This window comes from Gymnodraco acuticeps, unplaced genomic scaffold, assembly GCF_902827175.1.
Source record: "Gymnodraco acuticeps unplaced genomic scaffold, fGymAcu1.1, whole genome shotgun sequence".
Taxonomy (NCBI): Eukaryota; Metazoa; Chordata; class Actinopteri; order Perciformes; family Bathydraconidae; genus Gymnodraco; species Gymnodraco acuticeps.
Genome location: NW_022991451.1, coordinates 1,934,901 through 1,956,400, shown reverse-complemented (window position 1 = coordinate 1,956,400; position 21,500 = coordinate 1,934,901). Strand labels below are relative to the sequence as shown.

At 46.4% G+C, this 21,500-nt stretch overlaps 2 protein-coding genes across 2 annotated transcripts; both read left to right on the top strand.

Moving 5' to 3' along the window:
* The first annotated feature begins 769 nt into the window (after window positions 1-769).
* Window positions 770-3,553, top strand: LOC117532949 (zinc finger BED domain-containing protein 1-like). Its single transcript, XM_034196566.1, has 5 exons — window positions 770-888; window positions 2,498-2,729; window positions 2,823-2,960; window positions 3,043-3,114; window positions 3,223-3,553. The coding sequence occupies exons 2-5, from the start codon at window positions 2,553-2,555 to the stop codon at window positions 3,487-3,489; spliced, it is 654 nt and encodes a 217-aa protein (XP_034052457.1). The 5' UTR covers window positions 770-888; window positions 2,498-2,552; the 3' UTR covers window positions 3,490-3,553.
* Window positions 792-2,054, top strand: LOC117532948 (zinc finger BED domain-containing protein 1-like). Its single transcript, XM_034196565.1, has 2 exons — window positions 792-1,178; window positions 1,257-2,054. Exons 1-2 carry the CDS (start codon window positions 1,081-1,083, stop codon window positions 1,813-1,815), a joined length of 657 nt encoding a protein of 218 aa, XP_034052456.1. The 5' UTR covers window positions 792-1,080; the 3' UTR covers window positions 1,816-2,054.
* Window positions 3,554-21,500: the final 17,947 nt, after the last annotated feature.

Here is a 21,500-nt window from a genome sequence, read left to right as displayed (position 1 = left end):
TGTATGAAAAATGTGGTCAATAAAAAGATTGCATTCATCCCAGAGTCATCTCTCTCCACAATTCCACATTCCCCCATAATGTCTCGTTGAAATCGTCAAAATCCGTTTCTTACGATGATAATTGGGCACCCATTATGAGGCACGATTCCCCACTCGCCACCCCAGTTGTAACTCCAGTAAAGGAGACAGCCAGTGGGCATGTGAGTGTGATAAAGCGCAGGAAGTGCTGTCAAAGCGCTATGCGCGTGCAGGGACATTGTGGCCGGCGTGTTGTTGTTAGGAAACACACCTTGCCTAGTGTGGTCGCTCCAGTCAGTGCATTTCACCATCTGTGTGAAAATGACATTATGATGGAGTGCGGTGCGTTCACGGACCTCAGTAGAAAATCGGCCCTTTCTGTTTCAGCCCCCCATGGGTAGGGTTGGGTACCGAGAACCGGTTCCGAACTGGAACTGGTTCCAACATTTCGATTCCAACGGCATCGTTTAGAAATGTGAATTTCGGTTCCGCTTTTCGATGCCTGAGGAAATTTCTCTCACCGCTCTCCGTAGCCTACTGGGGCGGGAAATGTAGCGTTGTACCTACACTTCTACACAGCTTAACCTGGGACCACCATGAGCGGTAGACGCTCTAAAGTGTGGCTTCACTTTGTTAGGAAAGACAATGGGTCGGCAGAGTGCAACACCTGTTCCAAACTTATTTCCTCCAAAGGAGGGAACACGACTAATATGACGAAACACCTTCGCCTGCACGGTATACTGATCAAGGAGTGTACCGTTTTCAACCTGTTTCGCCAGTCTCCGTCCGCCTCACAACCACCGTCGTCTTCCGCTGTCGTCCCGGCTCAACCAACACCGAGCACTCCCTCAGCGGAGCCCTCGCAATCAGGTATGTAAGTTAACATCACTCAAAACTAAAGGATGGTTGTTTTGTTTGAGAGGTTGTGTGTAAAATGTGTGGATATTCTATATTTTTGTAGATGAAAGTTTGCGGTCGCGTAGTTGCGCGGCTACAACGGCTCAAGCTAACAAGCCCGTCCCAGCCCGTGTCAACCCATTCACCTTAGCAGCAAAGGGAAAGATGACAGTAGAGAAACGTGAGGAGTGCCACAGAAAAGTCACCGCTTTTGTGGTGAAAAGGCTGCATCCCTTCTCAGAAGTAGAAGCACCTACATTTCGGTACGCAAAGACAATTATACAAATCTTCTAGCTGCCCAGACCTCACCCACAATAACAATATCATTTTTGTGTTTACAGGGACATGCTTTTTACTCTTAACCCCAACTACACCCCCCCTACCAGAGATTATCTGACAAATCACTTAATACCATCTTGGTATGAGATTGAAAAGTCAAATATAATCACTGAGCTTAGTGAAGTTAGCCATGTTGCCCTCACATCTGACGGCTGGACTAGTATTGCGCAAGACCACTACCTTACTGTCACAGCACACTATTTAGTGGAAGGCAAAATGAGGCAAAAAGTGCTCCAAACCAAGGCTGTCTACAAAGCCCAGACAGGAATCGTCATAGCAGAGGAGATTGCAGATGTCTTGACAGATTTTGGCATTTTTGACAAAATAGTGGCAGTCACAGTTGACAATGCTGCAAATATGGATGTAGCCATACACAGGCTCCAATTTGTGAAGCTGGGCTGCTTTGCTCACACTTTGAATCTGGCAGCACAGAGTCTCTACTCATTGGCCATCATGTCTCAATGGATAGCAAAGATCCGTGCACTTGTGTGGATTAAGAGGTCATCAATGGCTAAGACCGTGCTCCAGGAGAAGCAGGCTATCCTAAGTAAGACTCACTGAGTTACATTCATTTGATTGTTGTGAATTGTATTTAATTAAATAATGCTTGTTTTTTTCAATACAAAGCACTGTATGCGTTTTTCAGGTATTAACATTTCAAAAACTATGTAAAACAAACATGTCAAATGATAACTACTCCATGTTAAATTGAAATCCCATATGTTAAAGTATTTGTGATTTTCTTGTTTGTCAGAGCTGCATCAACACTCGCTCATACTTGATGTGAGAACTCGCTGGAATTCTCTGCACCTAATGCTGGAGAGATTTTTCGAGCAATACCCAGCAATTCAGGCAGCCAGCTTGGATCAACGGTTGAGAAAGCCTATGGAGAGGGACAGGTAGTCAGACTGATAGATAAAAAATATAGCTACTTTATGGATCCAAAAGAAAATGGCATCCAGTAGCTTAGTAGTTATATGACTCATACAAAACACTAATACTTCATTATCAGGGAAGTGATTGTCTAGCCACCAGAACTAGTGCAGAGAGCTGTCACTATAAGCATGTGGTAATGCAAATGTAGATGACTTAAAAAGTAGCTAGCAATGTAAACTATACTGATTAGTGTGGATAAGTGATGGATTTAAAGAGGAGCAGTTCCCTTGTCAAACAGCATTGTTTTTGTTTAAAATGTAATATTTGTAACTTATAGTTAATAATACAAATATTCTTTATCACTCAGACTTGCCCGGTTCACTGACGAAGACCTCAGGCGGGCAGAGGACTTCATCAGACTGATGAGGGTTATGTACACGTCCACCCTCTGCGTTTCTTCGGAAAAGAACCCGACATCTGGACAGATTCTGCCCATTCTCAAAAAGCTTGAGATGCATTTTACTGTTACTGATGGGGACACAGTATTTGTGTCCAACCTTAAAAAGCAAGTTTGGGGAAATCTGTCAAAGCGTTACCAGGTAAAATAACTGAGGCTATAAAGAAGTTAATGAAGAATACATTAAATAATTATATTCATGACTTAATCCTACATTTTCAATAATTGTGTTCAGAGTGATGAAATCAGGAGCTTTCTGGAAGAGGCTACTGCTTTGGATCCACGCTTCAAACAAAAGATGGACGATAATGCTTCTGTCTGGGACCGGATCAAGGGGAAGTTCCTGGCCAAAAATCTGACCGACTCTGAGAAGGTGAAATGTTATTCATGAACAAATAATGTCTCCTCAATCATTAAAATCTTTGATCATAAATAATGCCAATTGTTATCCGTAGTCAACAGATCTAGACTGTGGAGGAGATGGTGACGAGAACATGGAAGGAATGGAGAGTGAGGCAGAGGAGAATGTAAGTGTATGTTTGCAAAAAATATATATATGCAAGGTTTCTTAATCATGATCTATGCTTTGAATGGAAGTTTCCTTTTGTGTGATATGTTGTTCTTTATTCATTTAGCAAATGCATCCCTGCAAAACCCCCAAAATGACCCCATTGGAGGAGCTGTTTGCTGATGAGGATGCCCAAAAGGTGACACCACAGCAGAATTCCATGTCCATCCAGGACCAGGTAGAGAAGGAGCTGCACATGTACAAGGCTATGCCACGCATAGTTACTTCTGATGACGCTGCGGCCTGGTGGTGGAACATGAGAACAACCTATCCTTGCCTGTCAGACATGGCCTTCTCATATTTATGTGTCCAGGCTTCCTCTACACCCAAGTGAACGTGTTTTCTCGACTGCTGGTGACACAATCTGTGCTGAACGCTCACGCATACTGCCTGAGAAGGCAGATATGCTTGTTTTCCTCAATAAGAACTGTTTTTAAATGGGGGGGGGGGGGGGGGTTTCCTTTAAAAGTTGGACTGTTGCTGTGTTGTAGCTTCAGTCACTCAAATAAATGTTGTTTTTTTGGTGAAAGAAGCATGTATCATTTTTTTACCCTGCCCCTCAAAGAATCGGAATTGAGAATCGTTAAGAATCGGAATCGAAAACTAGAATCGGAATCGTGGAAATTCAAAGATACCCAACCCTACCCATGGGCCAAACTTCCTTTTATGGAGGGTTTGGTGGCGGAGTGGGCTGCCAGAGAGTACCACAGATTCATATCTGCGGCTCCACAACTGCTTGCACGTCCCCTAACAGAGTTTTATGGGGAATGGAAGCACAGCTGTGTGGTCCTTAGGGACCCGGGGAACATGGTGCGCCCCAAACGGGGCTGGAGGACTCTCCCCCGCCTACCCGGAGAGAGTCCTCCAGCCTTCCTCATTACGGTCCATGCACACTCTACACGAGGTAAGTGTGTGTGAGTGTGGAGGACATGGTGCACTTACGCTCTCCCCATGCTCCTTAGGGACCTGGGAAGCGTATTTGCGCAGTGTTAGTCACTTGCGCTGGCACCTGCAGGGTGGAGCTATGGGCTTATTCAGACCAATTAGGCTCTACCCAGCCAAGTAGGCTGCGGCCCCGACTTCTCCACAGTCACAACCGGATGAGAAGAAGTTGGGGTGCGGTGGCTGTTAACCAACAGTCGGTCAGGGGCAGTGTGGTGGGTCAACGTGTAGGACGACAGGGCGGTTATCCAGCCTGTGTGAGATAGAACGGGGGGTTACGTATTGTAACCCTAGTTCTACAAGCACAGGCGGAGCCCTCTACCTAGGGGCCCTGTCTTCCTATACCGCTCGCTGAAGAGGGTGTAGGATGACAGTCAGGAGTTAATACAACTTCAGTGTGTGAACGCTCGCTTATCATTGATGAGGGGAGTACCCATAGCGTCAAGTAGAGGGCTCCGCCTGTGCTTATAGAACTAGGGTTACAATACGTAACCCCCCGTTTTGAGGTAAGGTAGGACCCAAATGCAGTTTGAGGAGAAGCGGGATTCAGAGTGTAACAAAAGGCGAGCTTTAATTTACAAAAAGCTGTTGACAATGAAAAACAAAACAAAAACCATGAATCTATAAACAGGTAGCACGAGGGAGCATCCAGAAAAAACCCGATAGTGACAAACATAGAGGCTGACAGGAAAGACAATGAAGGTTTCTCAATCCTCTCATTTCCCCTCCTCGACTCCTCGAATCCTCGGTCCTCCGGTAGTGACCCGGAAATGGATTTCAGCGCGCCATGTTGAAGGACATCTCATTTCTCTAAATACACTTTGAGGACCGAGGATCGAGCGTGGTCCTCCGCGGAGGGGGATATATCCAGTCTCTGATTGTGTTACGTTATTATGAGAGTGCTCTCATACTTGTTTGAATCTGAAATTGTATACACTCTTAAAACTACTGGGTTAAAAAATAACTGGGGCTGACAGCGGAGGACCCGGAAGGGGTCTCGGGCGGATGGCCCGGGGGCAAGGCAGAGATCAAGGATGGGGTCTCGGGCAGACGGCCCGGGGGCAAGGCAGAGATCAAGGAAGGGGTCTCGGGCGGACGGCCCGGGGGCAAGGCAGAGTTCAAGGAAGGGGTCTCGGGCGGACGGCCCGGGGGCAAGGCAGAGTTAAAAAAGGGGGACTCGGGCGGACGGCCCGGGAGCAAGGCAGAGTTCAAAAGGGGGACTCGGGCAGACGGCCAGGGGGCAAGGCAGAGTTCAAGGAAGGGGTCTCGGGCGGACGGCCCGGGGGCAAGGCAGAGTTTCAAAAAGGGGGACTCGGGCGGACGGCCAGGGGGCAAGGCAGAGTTCAAGGAAGGGGTCTCGGGTGGACGGCCCAGGGGCAAGGCAGAGTTAAAAAGGGGGACTCGAGCGGACGGCACGGGGGCAAGGCCGAGTTCAAAAAGGGGGACTCGGGCGGACGGCCCGGGGGCAAGGCAGAGTTCAAAAAGGGGGACTCGGGCGGACGGCCCGGGGGCAAGGCAGAGTTCAAAAAGGGGGACTCGGGCGGACGGCCAGGGGGCCAGGCAGAGTTCAAAAAGGGGGACTCGGGCGGACGGCCAGGGGGCAAGGCAGAGTTCAAGGAAGGGGTCTCGGGCGGACGACCCGGGGGCAAGGCAGAGTTCAAAAAGGGGGGACTCGGGCGGACGGCCCGGGGGCAAGGCAGAGTTCAAAAAGGGGGACTCGGGCGGACGGCCCGGGGGCAAGGCAGAGTTCAGGGTGGGGCGAAGGCCAAACAGCTCCGGAGGCCGGGCAGGACCCGGTGTCGGCCGAACAGGAACCGGAGCCGGTGGGACAGGCTTCGGCAGGATCCCCCACAGAAGAGGACCAGGAGTTGGTAGCACCCCCGGCGAGACAGATGATGGCGGGGCCTCCAACGGAACTGGACAAGGGGTTGGCAGTACCCCCGGCAGGACAGGTGATGGCGGGGCCTCCAACTGGACTGGACATAGAGCTGGCAGGATCCCCAGCGGAACCTCCAAAGGCACGGGACATAGAGTTGGCAGGACCCCCGATAGAAGAGTAGTCGGGGGGACCTCCAACGGAACAGGACAAGGGATTGGCAGGTCCCCCGGTAGAAGAGTAGTCGGCGGGGCCTCCAACGGGACAGGACACAGGGTTGGCAGGACCCCCAGCAGGAGAGTAGTCGGCGGGGCCTCCAACAGCACAGGACTTAGGGTTGGCAGGACCCCCGGCAGAAGAGTAATCGGTGGGACCCCCAACGGGACAGGAAATAGGGTTGGCAGGACCCCCAGCAGGAGAGTAGTCGGCGGGACCCCCAACGGGACAGGACATAGGGTTGGCAGGACCCCCGGCAGGAGAGTAGTCGGCGGGACCCCCAACGGGACAGGACAAAGGGTTGGCAGGACCCCCAGCGGAACCTCCAACGGTACAGGACATAGGGTTGGCAGGACCCCCGGCAGAAGAGCAGTCTGCGGGACCTCCAACGACACAGGACTTAGGGGTGGCAGGACCCCCGGCAGGAGAGTAGTCGGCGGGGCCTCCAACGGCACAGGACATAGGGTTGGCAGGACCCCCGGCAGAAGAGTAGTCGGCGGGACCTCCAACGGGACAGGACACAGGGTTGGCAGGACCCCCGGCAGAAGAGCAGTCTGCGGGACCTCCAACGGCACAGGACATAGGGTTGGCAGGACCCCCGGCAGAAGAGTAGTCTGCGGGACCTCCAACGGCACATGAGTAGGGACTTGAGTGGGAACTCAAGAGGAAACTTGAGATTTGACTTGAGAGGTGACTTGAAAGGGATCTCGAGAGGGAACTTGAACGGAGACTCGAGAGGTGACTTGAGAGGGGACTCGAGAGGGAATTCGAGAGGGGACTTGAGAGGGAACTCGAGAGAGGGCTTGAGAGGGAACTCGAGAGGAGACTCGAGAAGGAACTCGAGAGGGGACTCGAGAGGAGACTCGAGAGGGGACTCGGGTAGGAACTTGAGAGGGGACTCGGGTAGGAACTTGAGAGGGGACTCGGGTAGGAACTTGTGTCGGTCGGTACGCCGACAGGACACGGGGAGCTGGCGTCGGCTGGAGAGCCAGCAGGAGACGAGGTGCTAGAGTCGGCCGGTATGACGACAGGACTCAGGGATCTGGCGTCGGCCGATGAGTCAACAGATAACGAGGAGCCGGAGTCGGGACCATGACTGCTGGGGCCGGTACTTGAGCCGGAACCGTGGCTGGAACTGGGGCCGGAACCATGGCTGCTGGGCCCGGTACTTGAGCCGGAATCATGGCTGCATGGGCCGGTTCTGGAGCCGGAAACATGGCTGTAAGATCCAGTTCTGGAGCCGGAAACATGACTGTAAGGTCCGGAGCTGAAGCCTGGATCATGGCTATGTGGGCCGGTTTTGGAGCCGGAATTGATGCCGGAACCATGGCTGCTGAGGCCGGAACTGGGGCCGGAACCACAGCTGCTGGAGCCGGAACTGGGGCCGGAACCATAGCTGCTGGGGCCAGAACGGGGGCCGGAACCATGGCTGCTGGGGCCAGCACTGGGGCCGGAACCATGGCTGCTTGGGCCAGAACTGGGGCCAGGACCATGGCTGCTGGGGCCAGAACTGGGTCTGGGACCATGGCTGCTAGGGCCAGAACTGGGTCTGGAACCATGGCTGCTGGGGCCAGAACTGGGGCCGGAACCATAGCTGCTGGGGCCAGAACTGGGGCCGGAACCATGGCTGCTGGAGTCAGAACTGGGGCCGGAACCATGGCAGCTGGGGCCAGAACTGGGGCTGTAACCATGGCTACTGGGGCTGGAACCATGGCACTTTGGGCTCGTGCTGCTAACCTGGCCTTGCGACTCCTTCTTTTAGGAGCCGTTTGGAGGCTCCGTGGACCTCCAAAAGCCAGACGAGTACCAGCTAATGGCTCCTGGACTGTAGCAAACACTGGGTGAGAAGCAGGGGCTGACACCAGACGGACCACACCGATGCGTGTGGTTTCAAAAAGGGAATTGGGAGACCTGGGTCTATCAGGATCGGGAAAACAAACCGTGAGGTAATCCAAAGCCAGGCAGGTAAGAATTTAACCAAATCTTGATTCTTCATTGTAAGGTTGAATGCTTCTGCCAGAGCAGCATCTCGCTGTTGAACCCTGACCGCTCCTATCCATCGATGAGCGCAGTCAGACAAAGAAAAGGTATAATCCAATAGTTCCTGCTCAAACGGATCTGCTGGGCCCATATCTCAGGTCGGTTCGTAATATTACGCTGTGTGCAGGAAGCAGGACCCAAATGCAGATTAAAGTGTCAAAAATAACTCCTTTATTTCAAGGCTAAACTATTCACAAAGACAGAACAGAACCAGGGCTCGAAATTAACTTTTTTCCTCAGTGTCCCACAACTGTCCCGAATTCTACTTTGTATTGTCCCAGATATAACCAGCAGTGTCCCAAATTTAAATTTGTATCGTCGCCCCCCCCAATTATGCAGAATACATATAATTTGATACTTTGTTGTCACTAAATCATCACACCATAGACTCTGGTCCACCATGTAAGTTTAAAATACTTATTCTTTTAAACATATGAATATTAGTCTGATCTGTTGCCTCTCCTAGAGTAGAAGGGAAGAGAGTTGTTTTAAGACATGTTTTTCTATTGTTTCTCAATATCCAGACTAATTTATCATCGTCATGTCAACATTGAAGAATTCTGATTTGTATTTTTCAATTCAATATGGTATGGCTGTATGGTCTCTGTGTTTTATGATCGGAACCCTCTATCTGGCAATAAAAGTGGTATGAATGATAATAAAAAAACAGAAGTTCCATAATACAGTTTAATAAATGTATCTGTTTTCAGTTCTAATTACAAGTTATCCTCACAAGTCAGTACTATAGGAATATAAATTGATCTTCTATCTTCATTCATGAATGTCAATCATCTTGCTCTCACTCATTCACCCACCCCCCCCTAGGCACAAAAACAACTGGAACATTACTCTCTCTTAACATGACACATTATTCTCATACCAGAGTTGATTGACAAACTAAAATTACCTTGCGACCCCCTTTCTAATCGTCTCCCAATCTGACTGACGTTCTTGACCAAAAAAAACTAAAACACTAAAAAAAGATGAAAAGCTAAATGATTAGCTAAATGCCTTACGTTTTTGCAGCTAAAGATTCTAGCCTGGTCACTGACTGGCTGACAAAGAAAATACAAAAATGATCGGCTACACCTCTTATTCTGATCAACCGTATTTCACATCATTTTCACAAACTTCAAAAGAACATGACACCGCATTTTAGGACGTTTGTATGCATTGTAAGGCACACTTCAGTTGCTAGCGTTAGTTAACGCTAGCGCTTGCTAACATTGACACTTAAGACAACTAACTTACCACAGTGGAAGACGATGCATCATGACCAGGACTTGGGATGTTTTCGTTTCGGGAGTCGGCAGAATTGGGGCTTGCAACAGGGGGCTGTTTATTCAACCACCTCAGCATTTCTTTCTTCTTTTTTTAAACTGTCGTGACCGTTGCATTGGCGCGAGTCTAGCAGCAGTCAGCAGCAGAGTGGATGACGTAGAATGCATTCTATGATTCCAATGACTTTGCAAATAACACCCATTTTGAAGTTTACTTTTAATTTTTTTTTCACTGTCCCGAAATAGTCCCAGACAAAATAAATGTGTGTCCCAGTAGGAATTGTTATGGTCCCCGGGACATCGGGACATCGTTAATTGCGGGCCCTGAACAGAACACTCACCGAAGACCAAGTTATAACACAAGACGAACCGACAAAGACAGACAGAAAAAAACAGAACTTAAATACACACAAGACTAATCATGCAAACAAGACACAGGTGAGGAGGGAGGAGAAAACACAGGGGCACAAGGTGAACACAATCGGGTAATCAGGGATGGAAAACAGACAGAAGGCAACAGGCAAAACAGGAGGTGAACACTTTTCAAAACAAAACAGGAAACCAAAGACAGAAAAAGACAAAACACAACACAGACAGATCTTGACAATTCTTGTACCTAAGAAACTGGCAACTGAATATATATTTACAGTATAATCTCTCCCTACTACACATACAAAAAAATATGGGGAACTTTGTATTGAACACTGATGCTGCAGGAAAGAAAGCCCTCTCTTGATTGTGTATTTTATTAAACCACGTGAGCCCATTTTTTACACTGAAACCTAGAGCTTCAATTTCAAATAAATCCTAAAGTAGAAATCATATTCAACACTTCTGAAGTGTTGAAGTAAAGGGAGATTATATTCAACATGTCCATTGTGTACCTTACAATAATTACAATTCTTATGGCAATATTCAAATCTTGGAACTAGAACCTGAATGGTATGTGAGCAACACAAGATATAATGTTTGATTAACAACACTTCAGTGACAGATTCAAGCTTTGATGACACCAGGACAGTTCATACTTTTTCAAACTAAATCTATCATTTATTATAATTTTTTCACTATAAAAATTCAAATAATTGTCTTCCTGTGATAGAGCTCCTGAAACAATGTAACAAGATAAACTATATATTTGGATGATATGTCACATACATTGAAAACGGTTATTATGCTGACTTACATGCCACAGCCTCAGAAACGTGAAGTCATCTTCATGCAGATATGCAGGCAGAGCACGGAGGACAGCAGCACGTCGGACATGGACACCTTGTTCCTTGAGTGTGAGAACATCTTTGTTTTACTTTGGATGCTAAACAGTATAGCCACACAACAATTGATATCACAAGAAAGGGCTCTTCGATGACTGAAGAGATTACCATTTTGACAAAGATAATCCACTCTAGTATGAGAATAAAACACCAAGAGGCATAACCGACTCACCTGGAGGTCATAGGAGGCAAATAGCTGATCCAGAACTTCAGCTTCCTTTCCTTTGCTTGCCGCCTTCTTCCTGAACAGGCTCGGAAGACGGGGGACTTGTCTATCCAACTCCGCATAGAAGTGGTTCTTCAGGTTGAGGTTTGTTATCCTGTGAAACTCTGCACAAATCTGCCAAAATATAAAATGACTATTTAATTCACAGTACATTACATTACATTGCATTTAGCTGACGCTTTTATCCAAAGCGACTTACAATAAGTACATTCGAACAGGAAGACACAACCTTGAAGAAAACAGAATCATATAAGTACATCAGGTTTCATAGAGCCAAACATTTCAAGTGCTACTCAACTGGCTTTAGGTAAGCCAGTCCTTTATTAGTATAAAAGTGCTTCGTTAATAGTTCTAACGCTCGAAGTGGAGTCGAAAGAGATGAGTTTTCAGTTTGCGCCGGAAGATGTGCAAGCTATCTGCCGTCCTGATGTCAATGGGGAGCTCATTCCACCATCTTGGAGCCAGGACAGCAAACCCACGTGTTTTCGCCGATGGGAACTTGGGTCCCCCCTCGCAGCGAGGGCGCAACGAGTCGTTTGGCTGATGCAGAGCGTAGTGCACGCGCTGGGGTGTACGGTTTAACCATGTCCTGGATGTAGGAAGGGCCAGATCCATTCGCAGCATGGTAAGCAAGTACCAGTGTCTTGAAGTGGATTCTAGCAGTTACCGGAAGCCAGTGAAGGGAGCGGAGGAGCGGAGTGGTGTGGGAGAATTTAGGAAGGTTGAAGACCAGACGAGCTGCTGCATTCTGGATGAGCTGCAGAGGTCGGATGGCACATGCAGGTAGACCAGCCAGGAGGGAGTTACAGTAGTCTAGGCGTGAGATGACGAGAGCCTGGACCAGAACCTGAGTCGCTTTCTGAGTCAGCTGGGGACGTATCTTCCTGATGTTGTAAAGCGTGTACCTGCAGCAACGGGTTGTAGCAGCGATGTTTGCAGTGAAGGACAGGTTGTTATCTAGGGTCAGTACAATGTATATGTGGACTGAAGGCAGCAGAGATAAACAGAAACATAACATGCTAAATCTGAGTAAACATGTCAAAGTTATCAGTGACAAAGGCACACAAAATAATAATTATATAGTTGTAATAAATAATAAAATATTTTCACCTGTGACTCCTTTTTCAAGGCAGGCCAGCGTTCCAGGATCTCTCCAACAGGTAGATCATCATTGATGATCTCATTGCGCCGCAGGGTAAAGGTAGTCTGCATTAACTTTTAAATCAAGGGAATAATAATGTTATAATGTTCAAGTAACTCTGCCCTTGTATCAAAGACAGCAGCACAAAGTGTGCATCTCCAAGCCATTGGAAAACGTAACAATATTCACAGGCACCCTACAAACGGCGGCGTGCGTTGACGCTTGCCGGCGGGCATGTCTGAAGCTAGACCAATCACATGAAAGCTACGCTTTGCTCCCACAATGCAGTTCGGCTAAGCGTGACGTCACCCCATTCAAAGTGAATGGGCAGAAGCGTCAACGCACGCCGCCATGTGTAGGGGCCGTAACATCACTCCATTCACTTTGAATGGAGTGACTTCACGCTTTGCCAAACTGCATTGTGACAATCAAATCATATGCAAGTACAAGCTCTAGCCAATAAAACCGCGTGCTTGTGTGTCCGGGGCGGGTTATTCATGTGATTGGTTGCTGGTCGAGCTTCAGACAAGCCCACCGCCGTGTGTGTAGGGGCCGTAAAGATGCCACAGTTGCACCGCTGCGAGGCTCCACTCGCACCCCCCCAGCGCGTCAGTTTATCCACTGTGAGGCTTACCAGATTGAAGAAGCCATATATCTGCCAGTTGCTTCAGTTTCCTTAAGAGAAAAAACATTGAAGGTTAGCTGGGTAGCAAAGTTTTCACAAAATGAGAAACACTATTTTCGAGGCGGCGCGCTTTTCTTCTTCTTTTTTGTTACAGCATGCATGTCTGTGCATGTTTTATTAACTTAGAGGCATATAAGTTAATAAAAACGAGGATTTACGTTCATTTTAATCCACTAACGTTGTACCATAACCGTGCGTTCTGCATGTTTGTAAAAGCAAGCTAACTTGAAACGCTAGACTATTAATCTGTTAAATCCGTTCTCGTTCACGAAACTTTGTCTCAGGGCTTCTTAACATTTAAAAACCTATTAATGTGACATATCCACTTAACGAAACTCAGCTAACTGACGATACGAACCATTTTTACCGAAACAAAACACGAGTCTCACAAGAAGAGTCTAAATTACCGCACAGAACTCACGGTAGAAATACTTTAATATACTTATCGTAACTGCACATACGAGATATCAGATTAAAGCTGAGATTCCACAGATTCTAGAAGTATTAGTATCATCACTGCGCGATCATTACCTTTGCTGAGTTACATGTATTTGAAAACGCTGGGGGGTATAAATTACCTTGTAAAATGAATAGTCTAGTGTTAAGTAAGTTAGCTTGCTTTTACAAACATGCAGAACGCACGGTTATGGTACATTGTAGTGGATGAAATGAACGTAAATCCTCTATGCCTCTAAGTTAATAAAACATGCCCAGACATGCGGTAACAAAAAGAAGAAAGCAAACGCGCCGCCTGCCGCAATTTTAGGTTCGACTTTTCCAGAGAACTTTTGCAACACAAACGTTCCACTTTGAGATATAACTTAAAACAATATAAAAATACTGTTTTACACGTAAGTTAAATCATTTTTCAAGTGAGGCAGATATTAAATGTAGGCTAGCTAACAAGAGCTCAAATCAAACTAACACACCATGCGACAAAGTGCATCTATGCAGAAATGAATAACACATCATTTAAATACTGTGCAAAGGCAAGACGTAACTCACCAGAGTAGTGCAGCCAAAAAAAAGATCACGATTCCGGCGGTGAGAGCACGGTGAGCAAAGTATTCTTAAAAGTCTGAGCGATTTCAACCGAGGCGAGGAGCTAATGGCGGACTCTGGTGAAGGCATCATGGAAGGCATGGGTGATAGAACGTCTAGGCACGTCGGGGGCGGAGGACATACGTGGTGACGTCAGACAGATTCAGTAAAAATGTTTGAGTACTATTACCAATATGACCCAAAGTGGTTGAACACTGTATACACAACATTAAAAATCAGTTCATAGCATGGTTCATAGTCATCAGAAAATGTGCGGTGAATTAACCTTTTTAAATGTTTGAGTTAAAACAACCCATTTTTTTTCAGAAGCTTGTAATGTTCGTGTCATCTGCAGGAAACAGCGTCTGAGGGCATCTTAAAGGTGGGGTAGGTAATTTTGGAGAAACCAGCTTGAGTGCGCTAGAATTTGAAAATACACAGCCGGAAAAAATCTGACACTTCCTTACAGAGCCCCTCCTCCAACACACACGAACGCGCACATGACTAATGAGGGCATGAGATAAGTTTGTGCACAGATGGAAGGCTGACAGGCCATCCAGTTATTTTAGCCGGGCCGGCTAAAATGATTGGTCGTGCTTTTTAAAGTACTACGGCTTCCACAGATGACGTTTTTTTATGGATTTTTTTGTCAAAGCACTTAAGATATTCATTGCTATCGGGATGTTAAGAGCATTCCATGGAATACAACAAAAAGTGTATCTCGAGTCGGTTTCTCAAATGTACCTACCCCACCTTTAATATTCAATAAACTATGAATGTTTTATATCCATGTAACGGGAAGAAATTCAGCTAACTGATTTTTCTTTTTTTTTTCAAAAAAACCCACAAAGCTAGCGCAGAGCCTCTGAATTAGCTACGAGCTAAACAATCTTAAGGCCGTTAGCACAGAACTCTAGCTACACTGATCAATATACTTATTGGATCTGCACAAACAAGCTTAGATAACATCCTGAGAGTCCACAGATTATAGAAATATAAGGATCATCACTGAGCTATCTGAACTCGTGACAGGGGAAGCAAATACAGACAACACACGAGTAGCTTTAGGTTGCAAAACACCTTTCGTTCTGATCAAAAGTCGTGTTCAATGGCATTAAAACGAGAAAACGCGGCTGAAGGTTAATCCATAGGTTATAGCAATGTGTCTGTCACTTTGAAAAAAGTATTGATAATCCATAATTCCATTTTTATGCAAACATCGGAGAAGAAGAATTAGCTGCTAATGGTAGCCACCAGAGGTTAGCGCAGCTTCCGGTTTTTCTACGCGTCTCTCTCACTCCTTATTTGGTAAGCTGTGTGTGTATGGGGAACTTTCCCTCGATTCCATTGGCTCTGACGGTTTAGAAAGAGATGTCAATCAGCAAAATCGACCAAGTGGGGCCAGAGATATGGAAAATCCACCCAAATGACCCAGAAGTCTCTAAAAAAAAAAGGTCAAATGTCACTTGTTTTGCATCAATCTTGATACAGGGTACTTATTATATGTTGTACTTTGGATTCCTAAAGCTTTTAGTCTACCTTACCATCATCCAAGGGTAGTTTTCACTAAGTAAAAAATAATTTTTGGACGGACACTATAATTTACAGTTTTTTACTATGTTCAATCTAAATTTTCTTTAAAATAAAAAACATATATATTGATTCTGACTTTTCTACATCCAACTCACAGGTTTATCGTTACTTTGAGAAAAAAGATTAATTTAACCCTTTTAGAAGGGAAGATATGGTCATTTGTTCTGGGAATGTCATTTTCGAGCCTGAGACATGAAAAACAGGCTCAGTGCTTAACAGGTTAAGGAACTCACTCGGAGGTACATGTGCTACCAAGAAAGCCTCCTCGACATTGAGAATCACCCACAGGGAGAACAGAATTTCAAAATAAAACCATGACAAGACTAAAATCGTGACAATAACTTGAAACTGATAAGAGGTACACATACAATGCTGAGCATCACACACACACGCTGATCACCAAAAACACACATTAAATGAGTATCTTAAATGACATGGAAGAAATAAAAGCAACATACCTGATCGTTTTCATAATTTAGACAGAAAAAAGGATTATCCAACTATTTTGATAATCAGAAAACATAACAATCCTGTACAAAACCAAGCAAGTGTAACCGGTGTGGTTAAGCGGTCTCTGCGTTGTGACACGACATCAATTCCCCAAAAACAAGCGTAATGAGAGGGAATCTAATTTCAGGGCCCACACTCACAAACCTTGTAGCTCTGGAATTTACCAAAAGAAAGATTTGAGTTAGTCGTCCAGTCCAGTATTTCTACATGTTGAACTGAGGCGTGTGGCGTAGTGGGTTAATGCGCTGATCTTCGAATCAGAGTTTGAGTCTCACTGCATGTCGTGGTGTCCCTGGGAAAGACACTTCACCCCAAATTGATCCTGTGGTGATTGCCCACAGTATTGAGTATGTAAGTCGCTTTGGATAAAAAGTAACATGTAATGTAACTGACGGCTGGCCTCTGTCTCCTGAGCCGTTAGATCCTGGCAGATGTACATTTTGCTGCGCTGGTATGTGAGCGTGCCTTACCCCCTGAACTCTGTAATATCGTTTTTTTGCCTTGCTTGGTCTGAGCTTGTTTGGAAGCCAGGCTTTGTAAACCATAATTTCCTGCCTCTCTTCTGCTCCTTCTTTTAGACCGATACCTCGTATATTTTCTATGGCTTCCTTATTTCACTTTTCTCAGCTTGGTCGGTCAAGGCCTTAACTCTTTACTCAAGTTCAGCAACTCTGCCTTCAGAGAGGCTGTGTGATCCGTCTTCCTGAGAAATCTTCCCAGGTTGCACTTCTTCTTTTAGTGTTGTCATCAAGGCTACCCTGGGAGGACTGCAGGTCAGCAAATGTCTGCTATGAACGCAAATCTTCACTGAAAATGTTAATATCTTCATAGAAAAGACAGGCACTCTAGAGACTATGCATTAACAGTAATAAGAAAACTGTTGTGTACTAAAACAACAGGAAACAGACATTTGCCAAATATCACAGTAAACCATTTGGAAATGTATTACGAAAAACCCCACAGGAGTTATACAATATTTGAATTAATTGCTTAAGTCAAAGTGAAATACTTGAGGGAATTAAGATAGTAAAATGTTTAGGGCTTGCTGTCAATCTGACCTGCATGCAGCTTACATTTTACAATGATGATATTTTTGGATTTTTGTTACAAGAATACAAAAGGAGTGAGAGTACATCTAGTTATTTAAATATTAAAAGCTGACATTACGCACTAGTTATTCCCTTATAGTTACTTAAGTACTGTGTTTCTTTCCTATGTCATAAGGAAAAGAAAGGCAACAATAATAATCTGTATGTAACATTGTAACACTGACCATGAGTCTATCCTGTTTTGTGAAGGGGGCTGCTGATCCAGGGTCAGCAGGGCAGTGTACCCTCCCTGATGCACAATGTGGAGAAACAGAGCTGGAGCTTTCTGACTTGCCAGTCACATCCTGTTTTTGAAGCCCCGACAGCAGCACCCCCCCCCCACCACCACCACCACCACATTCATGGTAATAATGTGAAATATGGAGCGATTCACTCGGTAGATCAGGAACAAAACAACTGCAGTATTTTCTGTTGTTATCCTGAAATTCCATTTTTGTTCAGCTTAAAGTGAACATATGTCTCACAGGAGAATAAAAACAGCCGATCTTTGACAGACTGTGGGGCGACATAAAACAGTGACAGGTGTCTAGGTTTTACATGTACACCAATTACTCGAATCTCACCTCTACTCCCTCTTTCTCCTCCTCTTCAACTGAACACAAGAAAAGGACATGGCCCACAGAACAGGAGGAAATTGGTCCCTTGGAGGATTCCATGGCCTTGTTACAGAGCCGAGCTGAAGAAAACTCACACAAATAAGTCCACAGTCCCCTGAAGAAACCCTCGGATCTTGCAGTGCTCCAAGCATTGTTGAATGATATATCGATACATCTTGTTCTTATTACTGGACAGCTAATATCTCCTTATGTCCTCACCAGCCCCGGACTGCTGCCAGCATGATGACAGAATATAACCCAACCCACAGAACATTAAAGCATCAGAACAGACTGGCCTTGGACCAGGAAATACCAGACCTGGCTGTTCATATCAGCCTGTAATCATTACATGCACAAATGGCAACAAGTCATAAAACTGTCCCATCATGAACGTTTTTTTGTTTTGGCATCACAAAATAGCCGAGAGTATCTTTATATTGAACTCTGATGCAATTAATAAATATACTGTATACGTGCAGTCTTAATAAAAGTGCCGAGTGGTTTGTTGTTCTACTGCCTTGGCTCTATTGAAATATCAGTTGATTAACTTATGACCAAAATTACTATTCAAGTTTCAGTATCAGCAGAAAAATGTGTCTTTGAAACAGCAGCAGGTTGACGGCAGAGCTGTCTGTAAACGGTAGAGATCCACAGAGGTTAATAAAAGGAAACTGCACTGAACAGCAACAGATGTTAACAATTTTAAACTGCTATTGTTTTGCTTACTGTAATTCTTCATTTGTTTTCCACTTTATTCCCTCGAGGACGATGCCCTAATGTGAGCAAACCAAGACACAGCTGTTCACAACTCTACCGGTTGCTAGCACTAAGAATCTATGTTTAGACAGAAAAAAATATGCTAAATAATGCTTTTGGGACATGGGTGGATGTTGTCTCTCCACCTGCAGCGGCTTAAATTTACCAACAGCAGCTGTTTAAAAGCAAACCTTTTATGGACACTGTTTGTGAAGCTGACAATTGAGCAGCCCGACCAAGCAAGGAGGCAGAGGCAGCACGTCCCAAATATAACCCGGTGTGGGCATTTATTACAGCATGAACACAATACACACAGCCTCAATCCTGCTGCTGCTGTTCACGTGGGCACAGCCTGCAGCCACCAGGATTTCACACACACTACCAGCCTCAAAACAGACAGGGCAACAGACCCTAAATACACACACTAATCAGCAATTCGACACAGGTGGGGGGGATGAGACAACACAGGGCACCAGGTGCACACAATCAACAGCCACAGACATGGGGGAAGGGGAACACTTTTAACATGAAACCAGGAAACAGAGACAGACAAACTAGTTACATAAATTACATATATTCCCCTGCTTCCTGTGCAATGTTTTTAGTGCTATATTACCCGTAACGGAGGCCGAGATCTATGGGCCCAGGGATCACCTCCGTTACACTGTTCAAAACCAGAGAGTGTTTTCATACTGATGGAAGTTTTTTGGACTGTCATTTTGGGTATATCTGGTCTGGTCTGGGTACATGGACATATGAAAATACCCTGAGGAACATTTGCACAAAGATTACCAGTTGTTGTGGCCCCTCAACCCAAAACTATAAGTGTGGATAGGATGACAAAACAGCTTTCACCAATGAGTTGAAAATAAGACAAATGGAATGGATATGATTGGAAATGTACTAAGTTCTGGGTTTATTGCTACAAACGGTGGGGTACATATTGTAACCCTAGTTCTATAAGCACAGGCGGAGCCCTCTACTGGACTCTATGGGTAATACTCTCATCAATGATACGCGAGCGTTCACACACTGAAGTTGTATAAACGTAGCCGGCCAATCAGGGCGAGCCTACCTAAATGCGCGCGCAGCTCACAGTATATAAGGCGGCTACGCCTCCTGACTGTCATCCTACACCCTCTTCAGCGAGCGGCATAGGAAAGACAGGGCCCCTTGGTAGAGGGCTCCGTGTGTGCTTATAGAACTAGGGTTACAATACGTAAACCACCGTTCTATCTCATACAGGCTCCGCCCTCTACTGGACTCTATGGGTACAGTGGGTGGAGCCCCGATGGATAAACGCTCTGTCTTCCAACAACATCGACCCACCACACCGCCCCTGACCGGCCTTTGGTTAACAGCCACCGCACCCCAACTTCCTATCACCCGGTTGAGACTGTGGAGAAGTCGGGGCCGCAGCTTACTTGGCTGGGTAAAGCCTAATTGGTCTGAACAAGCCCATAGCTCCACCCTGCAGGTACCAGCGCGAGTGACTACACACTGCGCACCACGTTTCCCAGGTGCCTCAGGAGCATGGAGAAAACGTAAGTGTACTATGTCCTTCACACGCTTACCTCGTGTAGTGTGTGCACAGACCCTAGTGGGGAAGGCTCTCCCCGCCTGCGTCTTCCAGCCCTGTATGGAGCTTACTGCGCACCACGTTTCCCAGGTCCCTAAGGAGCATGGGACAACGTAAGTGCATTATGTCCAAGGGGGTCAGATACAGCTTACTGACCCACAGCCCTCCTCCTTTCACCAGTCCTGTGTTGCCCCAGCAAGCACCAACGATGAAAAAGGAGCCAGACATGTCTAAGAGATACTTACCTTATGAATGGGCCTGGCGTAGACGCCGCCGTGCATAGGTGGACGACTAAAGCCGTATAGCTGTACAACCCTTGACCTGGAAGAACTCCTTAGGTTCTTGGGAACAGTGGAGGGGTTCGGTCTGAGTGTCGCCCCGCTACGGTCACCACGAACCAGAAGGCATCTAGGGTGCACCGATAGAGCGGTTAGTTCGCATACTCTCTTAGCAGAAGTCAAAGCAAGCAGCAAAGCTGTTTCTTTTTGCTTCTCTCTCTCTCTCAATGATAGCACCTACAGGGAGGAGAGCTCCAGAGGCTCAACGGTTCTGTAACCAAAGCCTCGAGCACTAATGGCAGTTCCCATTGCGGGATGGAGACATGCACCACTGGGCGCTGTCTCCTGATCCCCTGCAAAAGACGCTTCATAAGCGGTTGGCTAAAGACTGGTCTGCCGCCAAATCCCGCATGACAGGACGAGATGGCTGCTGCATACACCTTGACTGTGGCATGAGCAAGCCCCTTGTCCACCAGTATAGCCAGGATAGAATAGAGCCCAATGTACCGGCCAGAGGCTCTAGACTCCCTTCCTCGCACCAGGTCTGTCTGTCCTCTGACAGAGTGGCACGTAGCCTGCCCTTCTTCTCGATGGGGCGTACACCTCGCTCTCGATGGGGGCGTACCCCTCGCAAAATCCCCAGATACCCCACCTGCTGGTGAGGTATGGGACTGCTCTTCTTCCAATTGACCGCAACCCCCCAACTTGGTTAGGTGTAAGATCAATTGGGCTGTGTGGAACATCTGCCCATTCCCTGGACCTGGCCGTGACTATGAGGTCGTTGAGATAAAATAAAACCCTCATACCATGGTCGCGAAGCGGCTGAAGCGCTGTGGTCCAGTGGCGGCGCTAGGGGTATCTGATATCTGCACTCTGGCTGACTGAGTAAGAAGTGATGTAACGTTAATGTTATAGCTAGTAAACATGGAGTAACCACACTAAGTATACCCTTATATGTTAGTATGTATACTAGGGCTGTGCAATTAATCGTATTTTAATCGCGATTACGATTATGGCTTGCGATGATTATGAAAACAGCATAATTGGACTAAATACGATTATTTTGCTGGGTGCGCTTTCGCCCCTCCCTAAAAGCCCACTCGGCCACGTGGGAGTGACATGTGTTGTGAGTGTTCAGCGCGAGCGAAGATGTCAGATCAAGAGCAGCAACTCGTTAAAAAGAAGGGTAAAACTATTTCCACT